Source organism: Mesoplodon bidens, assembly GCF_964165515.1.
Source record: "Mesoplodon bidens genome assembly, chromosome: 10".
NCBI classification, from domain to species: Eukaryota; Metazoa; Chordata; class Mammalia; order Artiodactyla; family Ziphiidae; genus Mesoplodon; species Mesoplodon bidens.
Window position 1 is genome coordinate 70,171,366 of NC_138172.1, and position 20,163 is coordinate 70,191,528.

The 20,163-nt window shown below is 49.8% G+C and overlaps 1 protein-coding gene across 3 annotated transcripts in view; it reads right to left on the reverse strand.

Moving 5' to 3' along the window:
• Nucleotides 1-20,163, reverse strand: part of BTBD9 (BTB domain containing 9) — a 409,031-nt gene that overhangs the window by 12,263 nt on the left and 376,605 nt on the right. For all 3 annotated transcript variants that reach the window (XR_014016964.1, XM_081247538.1, XM_081247539.1), the window contains exon 10: nucleotides 11,524-11,602. Coding sequence is in view for 2 of the 3 variants with exons in the window: in XM_081247538.1 (XP_081103664.1) it covers nucleotides 11,524-11,602 (79 nt within the window). In the remaining variant the exon portion in view is untranslated. The remainder of the gene's footprint in view (nucleotides 1-11,523; nucleotides 11,603-20,163) is intronic.

A 20,163-nucleotide genomic window follows, 5' to 3' on the forward strand; every position in this document is an offset into this window, starting at 1 on the left:
CCATAAAAAGCCTGGAGGATGCGACTACAGCGAGCGCTCAATACTGCTGGTAGCCGGACCCCTGCTGTTGCCCCGTTCCCACTGTTACTCCCATTCCTCTAACTTGGGTGACTTAACTGCACGACTGTCTCTAGCCCACTTAACCAACCTGTTTTAAAATAGCTACTCGAATGGCTATTATTCCTAACATACCTAACGGTACTATTTTGGTGTCCTCCTGTGGATGCTCCTCCTTGGAGAAACCATAGCCATGCCTCTCCCTGACCCTGCAGAGCTCAGCGTAGGCTCTGCCCTCTAAGCTGGGGGAAACTGGGAGCCTCTGGGAGCCCCGGGAAGCCCTAGCCGCCAGCAGCCTGGCCGAGCCTCCGCGGCCAGATGTGAGGAACCAGGGCTGTGTCAGGGCTGTGCTTCAGGCTGTGACCCCGGAGTCCCAAGGGTGTCACTAAGGGACCAACTAACTTTGATGCGGGCTCCCTGAGCATCTCCAGAGCCAAGCGGGCTCTGCCAAGTCAAAGGCAACGCACAGGAAACAGTTAACTTTGTAAGTCACAAACCACGTGGTGAAGATTCCAAGTGAAAAAGGGTGTTTTACAGATGGAAAGATGGGTGTGGAGGTAGAGCGTGCAGTGGGAACAGAGCGAGCAGGCTAAGGGCGGCAAAGCTGGGAAAGGACGGGCGCCTCCATGTTCCAGGCTCAGGCTGGGGGGCAGGACACGGTGACACCACACAGTAGGCGTGGCCAGAGGAGCCAAACACAGTGAGGAGGGTTTGCAGGTCAGGAGGTCCAAGTGCATTCTTTCATTCACTAACTCATTCATTCATTCATTCATTCCAAAACACAAGGCACCTCCTGCACCCCCTCCTGTGAGGCCTGGCCCCCTCAAAGGGTGCACCAGCCAGTAAGGATAGAGACACGTGAGTGGACAGGCTCTGGCCACCACGGGAGCCATGAGGGTGCAGAGGAGGGGCCCCAGTCGGCCAGTGGAGCAGGGGATGCCACCTAAGCCGAGTCGGGGAAGATGAGGCGGTCAAGCAGGACTGGTCAGAGGAGGGAGGCCTGGTGCAGGAGGAGGGCAACCACTGTGGACTCCCCAGCCAGCGTGGTGACAAAGAAACGCGGGAGTGGGGGAGGTGGGGAGCAGGGCGGCAGAGGCAAGAGGCCATGGCTCAGGGGACTGGGCGAGGGCCCGGCCTGGACCTGGGCAGGGAGCCAGGGTTGCCGGACAGAGGAGAGTCTTAAAAAATTAAGTATTTCTTGAATTAAAAATATTACAAAAAGAATACATTTGTGGTGACAAATAATACAAGTGCCTGAGGAAAGAAAGTAGATGACAACAAACCCTTAAACTTGAAATACCCTGAGATAGAACATAGCAATTTGGGATAAACAGGAAAGAATCATTTTTAAAGGATAAACAACAGAACCTGATAACAGGCTTGGTAAGACTGACACAGGAGAGGGAAGGATTCTTCACAGCCTCTAAGGATCCTCTGGGAGGCTGGAGGCTGGGGGACTATGGTGCTGCAGCGGGCACAGCAGGGGGGTCCGAGGGGGCTCCAGGCCCAGCCAAGCACCGGGGGCCTGGACTCATCCTCAGGGCCTTCCTTTCACTGCTTTTGTTTTTTAAACTTCAGTGACCTCACTGAGCATAAACACTGGCCTGAGGCTAGATCACACAGTCCCTGATGTCAGGACCTCTGCCAGATGGAACTCAGCCCACGAGTGGTGAGTGGGATTCAACCTCAGGGTGGAGCAGCTCCAGAATCTGTGCTCTCTCCATATCAGGATGCCTCCTCACACAGACAACATAACAGCAAGTGAGAAGGAACACACAGTGTGAGAAATTAATTTCACCTGGAAGGGAAGATCAGGGAGGAAGGCGTGCATAAACTAGGCCTTGAAGACAGGGCAGGAGTGGCCTTCCAGGCAGAAGGGACAGGGAGGACTTCCAGATAAAGGCTTGGGGCCTCGCTCTCGCTTTCTGTACAACAACGTGCCAGCTCAGCTGTCTCAGTCGATAATCCAACCCACTGGCCTTGAACCTAACATGACAACAGTGCGAAGCCAACACCCAGCCAGGTCCTGGACCACTGCAGACGAGGATGAACATCATGGTGTCTGTGCCTCACCATCATCTTGTGCAAGGCTGGGGTTCTTCCCTTACGACCCTAGGCCCCTTCGGATGTGCATCCATTGCAAACGGGCATCCAGAGAGGGGGCCTGTGGGTAGTCCTGAATCTGTTCATGGGAGCAGGGGTGGAAAGTGAGCCTGTCCTGGAGAAACTGGCACCTTCTCTGGTGGCCAAGTGGTCGGGGCTGGCCCGAGATGCCTGCCGCCCCTGCAGAGGTGCAAAGGGAAGAGAGGCTGGGATGCCTCTGCTCTTTTCACACAGACACTGGAGGTCGCTGTTGCCTGGAGGAGTCGTCACTGCCACGAGGGGCGGTACCGGGTGCCATGTGGAAACTGCCGCTTGTCCCTCGCACCCCTAAGCTCCTCTCCCCACCGAGCACCTCAGGCCTCCCTCTCGGTGGAACAGCCAGGTGCTGAGTTTCTCTTCGCTCAGAAGCTTGTGTGATTCAATTTCTTTTCTCCGAGCCTTCCCAAGACTGCGATACCCCTTGGAAAGGATGTGACCAAAGTGAATGAGGCATACAGGGCAGAGTCACACTACTGATTTATGCAAATCCATTACCCCAGTCGCCGCATCATTTTCCCTTCCCTTCTCGGCAATCATGTATCCCATTAGCCTGTTTGATTGCTGCTGCTCACGAAGGGGCACCTTTGCTGAACCAGCTTCAACGGCCTCTGGATCTGTCTTCCGAGAGGAGCCAGTTAAATTGGAATGTAGTCGTGTGTATGAATCCGACGCAGCCTGAGTCACATCCGTGTGTCCTTTTTTGTAGCTGCTGTTTATTATCACTCTGCCTTTCCTCTCTGGGAGCCATAATTCTTGACATGTTTGAGATAGTCTGGGGTGAACCCTGGAAAGGATGTACACAAATGTGCTGGCCCCTTCTTGGCGAACAGGCGAATTCCTTGGCTAGCCAGTTTGCCGCCTTTCATTAGAGGGATTCCCTGAGCACTTTGTTCAACGTGTCTTCAAGCTTTTTAAAAGCAGAGAAGCCTCTGCTAATTTTCCCAAGTTGGGCTAAGAGTCCACCGTGAACTGTAGCAGAAATCAGGAAAGTTTAATAAATGTTGATCAATGACTCTACCTTGCCTTTCTGGTTTCTCCTCAGTAATTTTCACAGATTGCTTTCATGCCAACCAATACAAATAGGATTTGAGCCAAGCTTTCAACTTACACTTACATCTTTATAAAATAGATACCTCTCAATGATACCTGCCCAGAGGTCAGACACAGAGACGTGGCTTCTGAATTACACGCCCTGAAGACTTCCTCTCTCCTTTCGCACTGTGTGGTGTAGCAGCATCACACACACACTCAGCAAACATTAACTGAGCCTGATGACAATGACAAGTACATCCTCTTACACTCATCTCAGGAACAAGTTACGAGTCCATCTTTAGACTGGAGAGATGTTTTATTTTTGTTCCTTAAAAATGAAGACCAAGTGTTTCTAACAAAACATTGCAATTTAAAACCAAAGTTTCACGTATGTACATCTGAACAGCCCAAAACATGGTTTTCAGTTAAGGAACCCATTTCATAGGGAGACACTTCCAGTTTGTGAGCAACAACTTTTCAGCATTGCTTAGGGGTGACAGGATAACCCCATAGTTTTGCACAAGTATTTATTCCTACTAGGTATGGGAGTAAGCTTCTTGGTGACACTGCTTATATACGGCAACAGTTTTTTTAACTTTCCAATGTCACTTTCCCATCTTCACATAGGCCAGGGCACTCACAAATAACCGGAACTCCACTGCTTGGAAGGTTCTGGAAAACAGCCTTTCCAAAACAGATCACAGGGACTTCCCTGGTGGTCCAGTGGTTAAGACTCCGTGCTTCCACTACAGGGAGCACAGGTTCAATCCCTGGCTGGGGAACTAAGATCATAAGATCCCACATGCCATATGGCCAAAGGAAAAAAAAAAAAAAGAAAGAAAACACATCACCCCAGGTAGTCCCAGAACTCCCGACCACCGATTTTTATGTGTGCACACTCAAGAGTTCCAGGGAGTGATTCACTCCCTTGTCTTAATTAATTTGGCCCTAGAGTGGTAGGGGTATCTTTTTATTTTTGAAAAACTAAAACAAAAAAGGAGAAATGTTCTAGTTCCCAGGTAGAACCGGGAGACACGGCCTTACCAGGGCTCTGGCTCTCCCCGCAAGGCCGCACAGGTGGCCCCACTGCCCTGGGCAGCTTTTCACTTCATCCAGGCGTTGTGTCTGCTTTGTCTCAAAGGCTTCCAGCTGCAGGGAGACTGCAGGCCTGACTCACTGCTGGCTCTGCAGCAGGACATGGCTGGACATCATCCTCACCAGCTGGCGTCTCTATCCATCCCGCTGCCCAGCAGCCCCCAGGCCCCACCTGCTCAGGTACTGTGTGCACCTCCTCCCAGGCCGGTTGTTTGGTGCAGGATTACTGCTGCTCCACTACAACAGGCATAAGGCTTGTGGAGTGTCTGGAACAATGACGTGCTCCCTGTTGTGTCACGTTCCCTCTCTTTTTCCAATAAAATCTTTCCTAATAGACATTTAAGTATAAAGATGCCTATTAAAGATGCCTTTTTATAATATATATATAATTTATAATTTATATATAATTTAATATAAATTAAATATTTTTCTGCTTTTTTTCTGTCTCACTGGGAAGGAACCTTTAAGATCTAGTTCACTCTCCTTATTTTAAAGACAAGTGTCCTGAGAGCCAGGGAGGTGAAGTGACTTGCTGGGGGTCACACAGCTGGTTGGGCATGAGGCTGGCACCAGTGCCAAGGTCTCCTGGTCCACACTGGACAAGGCCCCTCCCTTCCTTCTACCCACTTCTCTCTCCTCCTCAGCTCATTCCATACCTCCCCACCCTGTGCATTATGGCTGTGTCTCAGACGACATCCTCTGGAGGATACTGCTGGGGAGGGAATCCTTGGGGACTCAGACAGGGAGTGACCAGACCTGGGGGGGTGGGGCCTGGGAAATAACTGTCACCAGGCCAGGAAGGAGCTTTTTTTTTTTTTTTTAAGCAGAGTCTGTTTCCTTCTTTTTGTTTTTTCTTCACTAGAGCTACATGTTGCTATGGGAACAAGGATGGCACAGGGAGCCCAGAGCCACTCACCGGCCTGACAGTGCCTGTAAATAAATTCTGCCTCACTCCAGGCTCGGCGCTGAGTGGTCCTGGAGGGCAGCTCAAGCAGCCACTTACAGACTCTCCATCCTGCTCGTGCCGGCGGTGCAGACCCTCCAGCGGCAAGCTCCCTGGAGCTCACGGAGGGATCTGCACTCCCCGCCCTCCCAAGCCCGCCACAGCACAGCCTCATCCCTGTCTGCCCATCAGGATGACCTGATCCACTTTTCAGAGGCCAAAACCCCTCCTCAGGACCATCCCCATCAGCCGCCACTGCTCCGCTCACTCCACCACTCGGCCTCCACCAGCGCTGCTCCTCGCAGCATCCCCCCACCCCCACTCCAGGTGAAGGCGCCTTCTGTGGGTTGACTTCTGTCAGGCGCTGAAGCTGCAACCCCACCCCAGGGAAGGGCCCTGCCTGGGTTTCTCTCCTGGTTCCAGCCCGGCTGGTGCACGAAGCCTGCCCGCAGGGACTGTCTGCTCACCAGCGCCTGACTCGACGACTGGCCCGGGCAGCGCTGGGCTCATCTCTGAAGCTTTACCATTTATTATGCCTTTGGGGAGGCAGAGCAGCCTGGGTGTTAAGTGCCAACTGCCTGGATTCAAACACCAGGCACGACTGTGTGCAAGTCACGGAACGTCGCTCAGCTTTGGTGTCCTCGGCAATGTATCCCTTTTGCTTAAACCAGAACATTTTTATTGTGAAAACCATGCACTAAAAGGGGTATGAAATACAAATGTATGGCTTGCTGAATAACTATATAGTCAACACCAGCCGTGTAAACCACACGCAGGTCAAGAACCAGAAAAATCGCTGGCGCCCTGTGGTCCCTTCCTGATCTGAGCCTCCCTGCTGGAGACCACAGTCTGGCTTTAATAATAATCATTTCTTTTCCGTGTACACATCCTTAGATGTTACAACTTAGTTTTGCCTGTTTTTGACGTTTGTATGAACATAATCCTACTACATGGATTCTTCTGTACTGGCTTCTGTCCTTCAACATGATGTAATGTTCATCCCTGTGGATCGCGGGGATGAGAAGTTGTTTCACTAAATCTTTTCCTTTATTTGGCTGCCTGATGGGGAGAGGGAGAGATGGACGGACAGACCAAACGATTCATCTGCTCACTCAGGCAGCAGGTACTCTCTGCTCACATGCCCCAGGCCCAGGCTAAGGCTAGGATACAAGACAAATACCACATAGCCTGTCTCCTCAGCTATATAAATTCAATACGTAAATGGAGACCTGAGAGCTGCCTACAGACCGTCGACCCCATCCTCACTCTCTATTACTGACTAGGCAAAGGCTTTCCCGCGGGTCTTTCCATATTGCAGAAAGTTAGCTTTTCCTACAAGTCCTTTCTAACCCCCGGGGCTGCTTGTGCCCCTGAGGTCTCTGCCTCCTAAAAAATCACTCCAGAACCTGTTCTCCAACCCAGGTTTCATCAAAGCCATAAGAAGAAACAGGCGTAACTTCTATTTCTTTTAATAGACTAACGGATTGTCATAGGTCCACAGACAGACCTCATCTGGACCCAGCCTGACCTCCTTAAGGACAAAGCAGTGTGCCTTTGCGGCTTTGCCGTGGTAACTAGTGAAATGAAAATGAAGGGTGTGTGAGAGGAGCTGCATCAGAACTAGCACGGCCGCTGCACGGCATGAGTGGAAACTTCAGATCCACCAGGACCCGAAGGTGGTCCTATTGACAAGGCCATATCCAACGTCCTTCAGACAAGAGAGCCTTAGAAAGGGAAGCAATGCCTGCCTCTCGAGTAGCTCGGAGTCAGGTAGCAGTTGAGGCAGGTGGGCTGGAATGACCTCGCGGTTGCACTGGTGACTGAGACCAAGAGAAAGTGATGGAGGAAACAGCCAAGGAGACCTTTTTGGCTACAGGCACTGGGAAGATTCAGATGAATGAAAACAACTGAAGGAGAGCAGGACGGAGGGGGCACTCGCTGAAAGACAAACTGACACGTGCCTGCCATCTAGTGCTAAGCGTGAGAGGAAGACAGGAAAGAAGCCTGCGAAAGGGCAGAGGGAGGATCGTATCCAAGGGCAGAGCAGAGAAACGTGAGAAGCACGCCCCAGGGAGGATTACAGAGCAGAGAGGAGGAGCAGGATGACAAACTCGCTGGTAGGCAACGAAAGGAGAATGTTCTAAGAAGTTAAGATAAATGACAAGGAAATGCTGAGTACACAAGGCGCAGGAGGTCACTGAAGCAAGTGGTGGAGTCTTTGGGAGGTAAACATTAGGGGAATTTATTGACAGAAGCCGTAAACGTAGCTAAAAAATTAAATGGATTCATTGCCGTGGTGCTCACAAAGGAAAATGAGAGACAGATGCCAGGAGCAGACATGCACTTCCCAGGGGACAGGGATGAAATGCTGAGGAAATCAGAAGCGTGCCCAAACAGGTGATCAAGAAATCTGAACGTCCACAGCCCTCCTCGGCTGCGTCACCTGAGAGCTGGCCCTGATCCGGGGTGGGGTGGGGATCAGCGTGCAGCGCAGATGCCGAGCCTGACGTGGGAAGGCCTGGCCGGCTACGGCAAGACAGACACGTGCCCGCATCGGGCAAGAATTCCCCATCAGTTTTAGCTCTGGACACCTCTGCTACCCCGCTAGCAGCTGGGATGTCTGGAGGCGTGGCAGTTCCTGAGCTGCCGGCAGCTCTGGCCACACACAGGCCACTTTCCACCTGCTGCCCGAACAGCCGCCGGTCTCTGCTGAACGCTCTCAACCCTCAGGAGCTCCAAGCTGTGCTTCCCCACCGTGCCCTGCGAGGACCCCCCCTCCCGGGCGGGGCAGTACCTGCAGAAACCAGTCTTACCTGGGAGACGTGGCACATTTCTCTTTCCGCTATCCACAAAGACCATCTAACCTTCCCATGCTAGAAACCAATTCCATCTATGCTTCTTGAAATTCGCACACAGTCTCTGGGCTGGTAACATTCGGCATCTAAAGGGAAAGAGGTCCTGGCTCTGACTAAACCAAGGCCACTGGTGTCACTCAGCAAACAAGCAGGGCCAGACTGAGGCACCCCTGCCTCCGCTCCACGGTGAGGAAGAGGCTCCCTGACCGCTGTCTCCTCATGACACGGTGTTGGCTCCATGGGACTCGGGACCAGGGTTGTCCTGGACCCCCGCCTGCCTTCCCCGGCCATCGGCGCCATCACGGTTCCCAGGCCTGGCCTCCCCAGGAGTCCTGCCTGACCGACCCCAGTCACCCTCCTTCCCTCACACCTCTGACCTTTGCCCCACATCCTTGCCCTTCTCTAAGAATGGGGATATGACGCCCAGAACCCAGTGTGCTGCAGTAAAGAACGTTCTCTTTGAGGGTTCACTACATCCTTGGTGCTCTGTGAAATTCAACTCTTGTGCCTTCTTGTTTGTTCTGAGAATGACAGTTTATGGATCTTGTCTTATAATCCTGGTCATTGATTGGTTTATGATTTGAGATGTTCCCAGGTTGGCAACACTACACAGGCTTTTTTCCTTGATCAATAACCCACCCAATAAGGCAGCTGAGCAAGTTGCTCATCAGGCAAATATGACGGGTCACCCGTTAATTAGTGACCTAAGTCAACCCATGCAAACTGGCTGGTCCAGTCTCCAAACTGGCAGGTCCAAAGCAGCTGGGGCTCCCTGCACAGATATTTTTGTAAACTCATCAGGGAGAGGGGATCTTACACTCCAGCTTTAGAGTTCTGTAAGGGGAAGTTATTTTTCATCTGGTCTCTGAGGTGATGGGCTTGGGGCTGAGGGCTGGAAAAAGACTCTGACCAGACCTGCTCCAGTGCTTCTCAGCCTTCTCTGACTTAAGAATTCTTTCTGTTGTAAATGATAATTACAGAGTCCCATTTAGGAATTAAAGAAAAAAATGTGTCTTTTTTTAATGCATTATATAAGAAACAAGTGACTGCAAATAAAAATATTTAATTTTAGCTTCATATACTATTATGTAAAGATAAGTTCAAATTGTTTTCCAATTTAGTAAGTAATACATACATAATTAATTTAAGTGGTAAGAAAAATCGAGATTTATTGGCAAAATTTAACAACTATGATGTTTGGTTTGGGGCTCAAATATATATTAAAATGCAGATTCAAATTTACTTTTGTTCCATTATCAAAAAAAAAGTGTTTTTATGACCTGATGTTTAGAATTCTTTAATTTTATGCTTTAAAAAATATCAGTTGGTTTACTTTTGTAATTTTCAGGTTTGTTTTGAAATGAAGAGGTAAGAAAACGTTTCAGGCTTCTGTTTATAAGCTCTTCTCTGCAAGAAACACATTGTGGGCGTGTATCATTTTTATTCTAAATAAATAAAAAGGCAAAATGAATATAAATTATCACAATATTTGCACTTCTAAAAATACTTTTTGAAGTACCAGAAGCACCTTGATGTGCCCTGGAGAATTCTGACTTGACAAACATAATGCATGAATCCAGGGCCAGCTGCATGATGTGTGGTGTGGGGCTCAGTGCAAAATGAAAATGTAGAGCCTCTTGTTCAAAATGGCAGGAAAAAAGCTTCTCCTTTGCTCCCACAGTGTCTCTCCTGATGTGTCCTGGGGTTTTCATTTGCTTTTTGATGCTGCGCTCGCTCGGGCTCAGGCTTGGGGGAGGGCCTTAGGTCAGGGCAGGTGCTCACGGCACCCAGGGCCCTATCCTGGGACTCGCACGTGGGACTCACACCAGATCCTGACTCTCCCCACAAGCGTGCGGGGCCCCTACTGGGAGTGGCGGGTGGCAGTGGCCACAGGGCAGGCTGAGGAGGGGGAGGCTGGGCAAGTCCATGCACCAGGGGTCAGGGGGTGGGTGGCTGAGAACCTGTCCCAGGAAGGTGAGGAGGGGCGGGGCTGGCCTGCAGGTCAGCCGAGGCTCCGAGCCCTGGTGGGCGCTCCACTGTCCCATGGGGGCTTCCCTTATAAAAGAAAATTCAAAGGTAAAATTGCCAAGACTATCAAGAGGGTGCTGGAGAGCATTAAACCCTAAGCTCTGAGCCCCCTTCTGGGTACGGAGCCCCACGCAATAGCCCTGGTCACACGCCCAGGAAGCAGGTCCTGTACAGATCTGAGAAAGTTCATGTTAAGATGAAATTGCAGGACGGTTACTAATTTTATGCCTTTCATTTATTACCTCGAGTTTCAACCTTACTGTTCCTATGACTGTGGTCTTTAACCAGCAGTCAGGTAGGTCTTCAGGGGTGCACGCTAAGCACATCTGACTGTAAAAGCACGAGCTTGATGAGCACATGGAGCCTACAGCACGGTCACCTGCCAGACTCCAACCCACCAGCACCGGCGCTTACTCTACGCCCGCCTGAGAAACAGAAAGGCTAAGTAATAATTAACTTACGGGTTGATTATTTTGCGTTCAAGATGGAAACAGATGTTCTTCTCATCTTAAACGGTGTGAGTGGAACCTGAGGTGCCTCTGTGAGCCCAGCGGGGATCCACACTGCTGAGGGGGGCAGTTCCGGCGTGCCTGGCGCGGCCCTGGGCTGTGCTCACGGTCCTGGTGCAAGCACTCAAAGCGCCCTCTCCTCACGCTCTCGACTCACTGCGGGCACTGTCCTCTCCTCTCTGATCTGGAGGAGCCCAGTACACTTCTCCAGAGTAAAACAGCATGTTTGAGGCCCAGGAACCTCACCTGCCTGCTGCCCTGACCGCAGGAGCCCAAAGTGGGGAGAATAACCTGCCCACTCTTCCCTCGTGAAATCCAAAGGTGGCGGAACATCCACAAACAGTGCAGCCCAATGGAATGGCTGCTGCCCCGGGATCCAGGCCTGGGCCTAGGTGAGGAACAGGCCAGGGAGGAAGAGGCTCACCCAAGAACACTTATGTGCAGGCTGGCACAGGACTGGGTGGCCCGACGGAAGAAACCAGCAACTGTGCGCCTCAGCTACCCCACGGGGCTGGGGATCCTTGCACACACCGTGCTCAGAGGGCCCAGGTACCCCTGAGACAGCTGACGTCTGGGAGGGCGGAGGACTCTGAGGACAGGGCGTTTGACCTCTCCAGGTCTCTGCAGAGTGGCTGGTAGGCGGAAGCAAAGCCGCAGGAGCTGGCTTCCATTCGCTGGTGAAGAGACACCCAGAAATGGTAACAATGTCCCCACCGTGCAAGAGCAGACTTTCTTTTGTCACGAGCTGTCTAAACAACAGGACCTTAGCGGGTGGAACAAACAGCTCCACTTAACTCAGGATGTGGCATTTACCTGTATGCCAGGAAGTATCACCGTGTCTTTCACGAAAGGGGACCCTTACCTCATTTGCTGTGTTGTGTGTTCCAACGATTCGAATGAAGGAGGCCGGCCGTCTTTCAAAAGTTACTGATTGCCAGGATCTGTGAGGAGAAGCACAAGCATTGCCTGGTTAGACCACCCAGTTGACCCTGCTGACAGCACGGGGCCAGCAGAGCCCAGTACGTGGACGGGGAGGGCCTCCTGCGGTGTGTGTGTGGGGGACAGGGCTCCACCCACTGTGGGGACAGGGGCAGGAGCACACGGTGTTCCCTACAATCTCATCAAAGACGGCGCCCTGCCCTTCTGCAGAGGCTACAGGATTCTCATAAAGCTCGACGTAAGCGTGAAGGGCAGACTGCGTGCGCGTAGTGACAAGCGTGGGGCCAAACAGAGGAGTGACCAAGGCTGGGGGAGTTCATGAAGTAACAGGGCCACGATGGGGCTTCCCTCAGAGGGCTGTGGGCTGAATGGATGCGTCCAGGTGGGGGCAGTGACTTCGCTGGAGAGCCCTGGGAGGAGGAGGAGCTGAGGCACGGCAAGGGGAGGACGGGGCTGGGCGGCACTCGCTGCAGTGTGAGCCCCAGGCTCCTGTCTGAACCCCTCACCCCACCCCCTGCGAGTGGTGGCACCTGGGGAAGAAGAGGCAGTTTCTCCACAGGCCTCCCTTCAGCTCTCTCCCTTTTCCCACTTCCAAATATGTCCCCCAAACACTTTAGTCTCTGGACCAGCCAGTCTCCGGGTGGGCTCAAAAGCAGCCCCACTATTTTAAAAGCCATTCCTCAAGGATCAGCAGGGGCTGGGCCAGTTCATTTAAAGCCCAGCCGAGCGGGCCCCAAGCCGCCCCTGAGAGGAGGCAGTCTGCTCCCGGTTTACCGCCCAGTTCATCAGAACACACGGGGAGCTCAGCATCCACAGCTGCAAACGCCAGTAATACTTTCATAAGAAATGTGAGGAGTTCACAGTTGTTGCATCCCTCCTCTGTCCACACAGTGGAAGTGCCAGCTGCTGGGAAGCTGTTTCCTGTAATTGTCTAATTACCAAGTAATGCTACTAAAGAAAATACACGTATTTGCGGTTTGTTTTTCCCCCTTTGCTTTCAGGTGTTCCATCTTCTCTCTCTCTGTGAGCTTCCCACTGAGACCGATTCACTGCTGCCTGGACACCAGGCCCCTTAAGGTCATTAAAAAAGTCGTTACCATCCTGTGTGCAAAGTCTGTGCCTCTGGAAGCATGTTTCTGGAACAGCATAAGAAATATCACTCTCTCTGTAAAAAGGCTATTATTCATACATGAAGGTGATGCCATCTGACCATCCCCAGGGCCTGCACTCCTGGCCCATTTTCTCAGTGTTTTGCTCCCAGACCCATGCAGCTCCCTTGGAAAGCCTGTGGGCCAGGGTGGGCCTATGAGGAAGGCCCTGTGGGGCTTCAACTCTGGGCCTGGGCTCACTCCCACAGGCCTCGGGGTCACTTCTGAGCTAAGCAGGGTAACTGAGCACAGATCTGCATCCTTCCTCCGGCAGGTCAGGGGAAGTTCCTGCCGAAGTTCCTCCAGCAGGAAGGTCCACGCTGCGAGGGCATCAGAGTCCCATCCCTGCTGCTAATGCAACAGGGAGCACACACCAAAGCTGGTCCACCCTGCTTCTCAGACCACCCCTCCAGGAAAGGGAAACAGAACTAGGCAGGGCAAGTGACCTCAGATGGTGACAACTATTAGGTTCAGCCAGTTTCACAAACAGGACTGGTGTAGAGAAGGGGGCGGGAGTGGAGCAGACTTTTCTTCTTAGATTTCTAGTCCTATGCTAATCCAAAAAATCTCCCAGTGCTTCTGGACGTGAAGGTATAACGACTCTCATAAGCTCATGGTACTCGACAACATGCTCAGGGCTCTGAGAGTGCAGACAGGCCCCTAATCATTCCCTCTGTGGAAGACCTCTCCTCCCTCCGCAGTGTGGAGTGGAGGCCAAGGCCCTGAAGGAAGTGAGGGTTCGCTGTGAGTCATCCTGGGCAGAGCCGGGCCTGAACACCAGTCTCCCTTTCCTCACCATGGCCCCCTCGGCTCCCATCTCCTGCCCCAGCCTCCGTGGCGGGCCTGGGCTGGCACCACCAGCCCCCACCTCTGCTGGGGGAAGCAGGGCTGGCAGGGCAGCAGCCTGAGAAGGAGGGAGCATTTGTGGAGTAATAAGATCAGAAGGCTTCAACTTAATACCAATCCTCCATTACCCTGCATTAATATCTAATCACATTAGAGTTCATTTTCACTAACACAGCCTGAGAGTTGAATAGATGATTTCATTTTCAGCAAACTGGATATCAACCCCAAGACCAAAATACGAGTAGGAAGGGAAGCTGGTGAGGATGAGATAATGAGCATCTCTCCCTCCAAAATATCAGATTCCATTTCCCCTGAACTTTTTCAAAACAACTCTCAGTGCTGCCCAGTGCGGAAAGGATAAGGCGGCATCAGGACATTGTCACATCGGAGCCACATTTGTAGTCAGGGTGCAACCTTGAGGAGGGTTCACGCTTCACAGGGCCAGGACACCATCACCACCACTTAGGCTACACAAAAGCTCGACTGCCATTTTTACTGAGCTTATGGAGAGCTGTATAAATATTCCTACTCGCCCAGGACTTAGAATCTCTTTAGTAGGCAACACTCCCAGAAAGACAACAGAACAACAGGGGTGTAGCACCACTCAGTTCAGAGCCAAGACTGGGTGCTGGGAGGAAGTGTCTGAGCAGGAACAATGGGTGTCAAAAAATATGTGCAGGTCTTTGCTCTGAGCACCTACCCCAAACAGAAAAACCCACACGGGACTGAAGTCCCAACTCTGGCACTTGCCATCGCTCCAGCTGACAAGTCATGCCTGCTTTCTGAGCTGTAGTTTCTTCATTTGTCCAATGCTGATGGAAATAATACCACTCCCTTGGTTACAAAAATGCATCTAGAAAGAGGTCCTGATTATGTTAAAACTGTAAATACCTATACACACATGTATTCAAAGAGGGATGTCTACAAGAATGTTTGCCAAAATGTTTGGATGGAAGAATTTCAAGAGACATTAATTGTACTTTTGTACTTTTCTGTATTGTTTGAGTTTGGTAGAATGTATATGAAAGCATTAGAAAAAAGTACCTATCTTGCCTACTGCCCAAGGCTTTAACACAGATCATGTGACATGAAGCAAGTGAAAATGCCAGCACTGTATTATTATGTAAAATATTTCCAGTTGAGAGGATCACTGGGGGACAGTCAAGACAGCAGGTTTTAATCATGGCCTTTCATGAACTAGAGGTAGGATGGCAAAGTGGTTGACAGCATGGGCTCTGGAGTCAGGCTCCTGGGTTTGAATTTTTACCAGCTTTGTGACCTTAGGCAAGCTGCTTAACCTTTCTGGGCTTTAGTCTCCTCTCTGTAAAATGAGGATAATAAAAATACCTATCTAAATTTTTGGTGTGTGAAGATTAAATACATTAACAAATGTAAAGCACCTAGAGCAGTGCTGGCACAAACTAGGCTCTCAGAAAAATAGCTGATATTGTTATTACTACTGTAATTACCAGCCAGCCACGTGAACCTGGACGAGACACACCGTTTTCCTGGGCCCCATCTGTGAGTCACTGAGTTTGATGGTGTATGATTTAGTGACTACTGCAGAGGTTCCCACCACCCTCCCATCAGCACCCATTTCCTGGAGGCAGACAAGGTAGCTGGGCTTTGAAGGAATTAAACAAGCATTTGTTGAATACATTCTTGAGGTTGGTACCTGCTGGGTGTTATGGGAAACATGCAAGATGTAGTGCTTGCCCTAAAGAAGCTTAGGAACTCTCTGGGGACATCAGCTATCCTTCCATGAACTAGTCAGAGAACAATGCAAACAGTACTGTGGTCCCAACTCATAAACTTGTAGTGTTCCAAAACTTCCCTGGTAATTGGCTATTTGAAGCTTGGAAGCAATTTTTCCAGAGAAATAAAGCTATACATTTCGATTGAGTTACTCGGCCCACCCATAAAACTCAATTTAACCCATAATGAGGCTGAAATACTATGTATATGAAGTTTAAAAATGGAAGGAAAAAATGTTGTTGTTGCCATAGTAGTAATTAAACAAGCCAGAAAAACAAGTGATTTAAAACAATCTCTCTAAAGCTACTGCTTGAGGAATGAGGATTAAATACTGTAATGCATATAAAATCCTAGGGCTGCAGCTGAAATATTGTAGGTGGTCTGTTAATAAGGAGAATGAAAAAGTGGGCCAAGAACTGTCCTTCTAAAAGCCTATTCGGCCTGCAGACCACCATGTGGTTTACAGAGTGCTTCACAATCGCTGTGAACATGCTACTCATGAAAACATATATGCTTGTAAAATGTTTTTTTTACTATTCTGGGAGAAGATATGCTGAATTCATGATAGTGGTTGTCTCTCAGGAGAGGGTGAGGACTGGGGTTTGCTGATGGGGAACAAAGGATACTTCAACACCAACTGGAATATTTTATTTCTTTGATTAAAATAAAAAGACAAAGTGTGAAAAATGTTAACTACAGTCAATTCTGGGGATGAGTATGTGAGTGAATGTTATAATACTTTTCATTCTTTTCTGCATTTTAAACAGTTCTTAAAATAAATAAAAAGAAAGAAAGAGAAGAAAGGGATTAAAATGGTGTCTGTGTTTATGTCAGGGGAAAGGTGGAGTCAGTCCCTCGGTGGGGCTGGGGGTTTGCCGGGGGTACGCCAGGTCCCAGGACAGCGGAGTCTGTCCGAAGCAAGCAGAGGACAGGAGAGCTGCCTGGTTGGGGAGGAGGGTGCGGCTGCCCTCTGTGAGTGCAGGGCTTGTGAGAGTGGCTCTGGGTGATGAGAGCACCACACAGGCCCTAAGGGCTCAGCTTAGAAGGGCTTCCCGTCCTAAGCCTCATCCTGCCTTCTCTGGGGATCCTGCAGATCCTATGGCAAGGGTGCCTGGTCTTTTCAGCTCTGAAAAATTACGTGATTTTGCTGCCTACGCTATAAAGGGAAAGCAAATATCAGACTTTTTCTGCAGCACACGTGGTGGACACCAGGGAGATGGCCAGGAGTGTCTGGCCAGGGCCAGACTGGCAGTTAAACATAGCAAATTGAACACATGGGTTAAGCTTTGCTCCCTCCACTAAAAGGGCAGTAAGAAAATTTAATGTATGTTTCATATCAAATATATGTGTTACAATACACACACAGAAACACAAAACAAGCACAAAGAAAGCATGAGGAGGTGTCACCATCTTTCTCTGCCAAAACCTCAGAGAGAAACACACAGGAAGCAAGCGAATTCACACTGCAGACCCTTGAGCTACCAGCTACTTCTGAAGGTGCGGGGCAGGCAGGGGGCTGGTTGAAAACAGGTAAAAGGAGCAGATGGACTCCTCAACCCCCCTCTCCTTCTTCCTGCACAGCGGGGATGAGCCCTTTTCCACCTCGGCAGAGACAGGGATTCCACTCTGGAGTCTGTGAACAGAGAGGGTCTAGACTCTGGGACACCATGCACAGCAGAGGGTGGGACCCTGCAGGGGTTGAGATCGAGGAACACACAGAAGTGAATATCCCAGATGGCAAGACTTCCAGCCCCCTTCCCTCCCTTGGCTTTCAGGCCGCAGAGATCCAGGCTTAACCCCCAGGCAGGGGACTGGAGGATCCCTCTGAGACTCGGACCAGCCCAAGAGGAAAGACCTAGAGATACTGAGCTACCTTCCTCCTCTCTGTCCCTCCATTCTTCCTTCTGTAAATATTTATCAAGTGCTAATGAAGAAGGCCCTATTTTAGACTCTGCCCTCAAGTAGCTTACTTTCTAGTGGGAGAGAGAGACAAATAAAAGAAACAAATATATCAGAGTTAAAGAAGGGCCATGGAGAAAAATAAAGCAATGTAAGTAAACTGAGAGGGTCACGCCTCTTTAGATAATGAATTTAAGGAAGTTCTCCGGTAAAGTAATAACCGAGCTAAGACCTACACAATGGAAAAAATGGCCATGCAGATCTGAAGAGCATTTCCATGAGAAGGAACCGAAGGTGGCCAGTGTGCTGGATCTGAATGAGCGGGCAGAAGTCTCCCAACGAAACGCCTAAGCCCTGTCTGATAACCTTGAATGAAGTCCACAAACCCGCCCGCACTCAAAAAGCTTTCTGCCTGCTTTCTCAGTGCCTAACGCTTAATGGCAAATAACCAGTCAAAGATCACCAAAGACTCTAACATGAAAGATAGAGACCAAACGCAAAGAGAAAAGAAAAATATCTCAAAGGATATAGATATAGTTCAGTAAGCAGAATAAAACTTCAGGGAAACTTATATTACCACCAGAAACATAAAAGAAAACAGTATCACACCCTTGAAATAAGAATAAAATACATGAAAAAGAAATATTTGGAGAACAAGAAAGCGCTCTTGTAAATTAAAACTATGGGACTTCCCTGGTGGCACAGTGGTTAAGAATCCGCCTGCCAATGCAGGGGACATGCGTTCAAGCCCCAGTCCATGAAGATCCCACATGCCGCGGAGCAACTAAGCCCGAGCGCCGCAACTACTGAGACTGCGCTCTAGAGCCCGTGAGCCACAACTACTGAAGCCCGCGCGCCTAGAGCCTGTGCTCCACTACAATAGAAGCCACAGCAATGAGAAGTCCACGCACCACAACAAAGAGTAGCCCCTGCTTGTTGCAACTAGAGAAAGCCCACGCACAGCAACGAAGACCCAACGCAGCCAAAAATAAATAAATAAAATAAATTTATATATATATAAATACTATGAATTGAAATAAGTGATTCAACAATATAGTTAGAAGCTTAAGTTGAGGAAATTTCCTAGAAGGTCAAACAAAATGACAAAGATAGAAAATAAAAGAAAAAGGATAAGAGAATGAGATGATCAAACCAAGAGGTCCACTATTCAATTAGCAGATGTTCCAGAAAAAAAGAGCAGAAAAGATATGAACTATAAAATGTGAAAGCAACACAAGAAATTTTCCCAGATATGAAGGACATAAGTTTCTAAGTTAGAGGCCACTGAGTGGCCACCACAATGAATGAGAAAGCAAAGCATATTATTGAGAAACTTTGGAAGATCTAAATGCTTCTGGAGGGGAAGACAGAAGGTCAGCACAAAGATGTGGGAACCTGGGGCTTCCCTGGTGGCGCAGTGGTTGAGAGTCCGCCTGCCGATGCAGGAGACAGGGGTTCGTGCCCCAGTCCGGGAAGATCCCACATGCCGCAGAGTGGCTGGGCCCGTAAGCCATGGCCGCTGAGCCTGCGCGTCCGGAGCCTGTGCTCCGCAACAGGAGAGGCCACAACAGTGAGAGGCCCGCATACCGCAAAAAAAAAAAAAGATGTGGGAACCAGAATCACATGAGATTTTTCAAAAGCTTTAGCTTAGATGTGCTCTGAGCACGGGAACAAGGCAGTAGCATTGTTTGAACAGCAAGAGAACAGAAACAACCTAAACGCTCATCACTTGGGACTGGTTAAGTAAATTATGGTACGTCTCTATCCCCACCATGAAAGACTGTGCAGCTGGAGAGACAGGGAGGGAGAATTTCTAGAGACATCCAAGGTGTAGAAAAAGTTGTATTAAAAAATGGGGAAAATACACACATTTTTATATGTTTACACATTAACTATCATCTCTGGAGGCAGAGGTGGGTGGGAAGGAGACATTTCACTGTCTATAGTTTTACATTTTTAAACCATATTAAATATACTTTCTTTGAATGTATTGTCTTTTCAAAATATTTTTTAAAATTTTAAAGAGAAAAAAGGAAAGCAGTTGCCTCTGGAGAGCGGGGTCTGGGCCGAAAAAGGGTGAAGCAGGGGGTTGTTGCTTTTTTGTTATAAGCCTTGTGCTCCTACTTGACTTTGAAAGCTGAACATGTGTATCTTTGATAAAAATTTAAAAGTTCAGAAGTTTAAAAAAAAAAAAAAAACAGAGCCAAGAAAGGGAGAGAAGCCTGTGGTGACGAGGAATGGCAAGGATACGTGGGGAGCGTTTTATTTACAACCTTTGGGTGCAGGGCCAGAAGGAAAACGTGAACCTTCAGAAAAGATTCTCGAAAAGGGAGGAAATATTAAAGGCTGTCTGCTGTCAACTGAGCGTATACAGTGGCGGTGGGGCCTACTCCTAGCCATGTGGCACCGAGCAAGGCCGGGTGCTGAAGGTCTTGAGTGAGCCTCCAGGCCTGTCTGGCCTGAAGACCCTCTGATGGATCTTTATGAACTCACCTCTCGTGCTGGTCCCCTAGCTGCCTGCCGTCCCTCTGGCCCTCTGAGCACGCTGTTCTTCGTCTGCCTTGCTGCTGCCATGGGCCAAGGACCATACTCATCTCTTTAATCACATCTGAAGACGCTCCGTGGACCAGGCACGTGAGGGAGAGTGCGTCTTCCATGACGTGGTGAGGTGGGAACCCTTGCATTGTAACAGCCTTAAAACTGGGCCCTGCACGTACTCCCGCTGGCTCCCAGCCTAGCACGTCCTGCAACCCGCTCACTTGCTCAGATCTCTGGTGCCAGGCTACACGGAAGCCTTCCTTGGTGCAGTCCTCAGTGACCAATCTGGCACCTGGGAGTTAATTCTTTTGTCTAGCAGGATGCTTAACTGGATTTTATAGCTAACTCACTGCCCCGACTTACAGGGAATTCTGGGC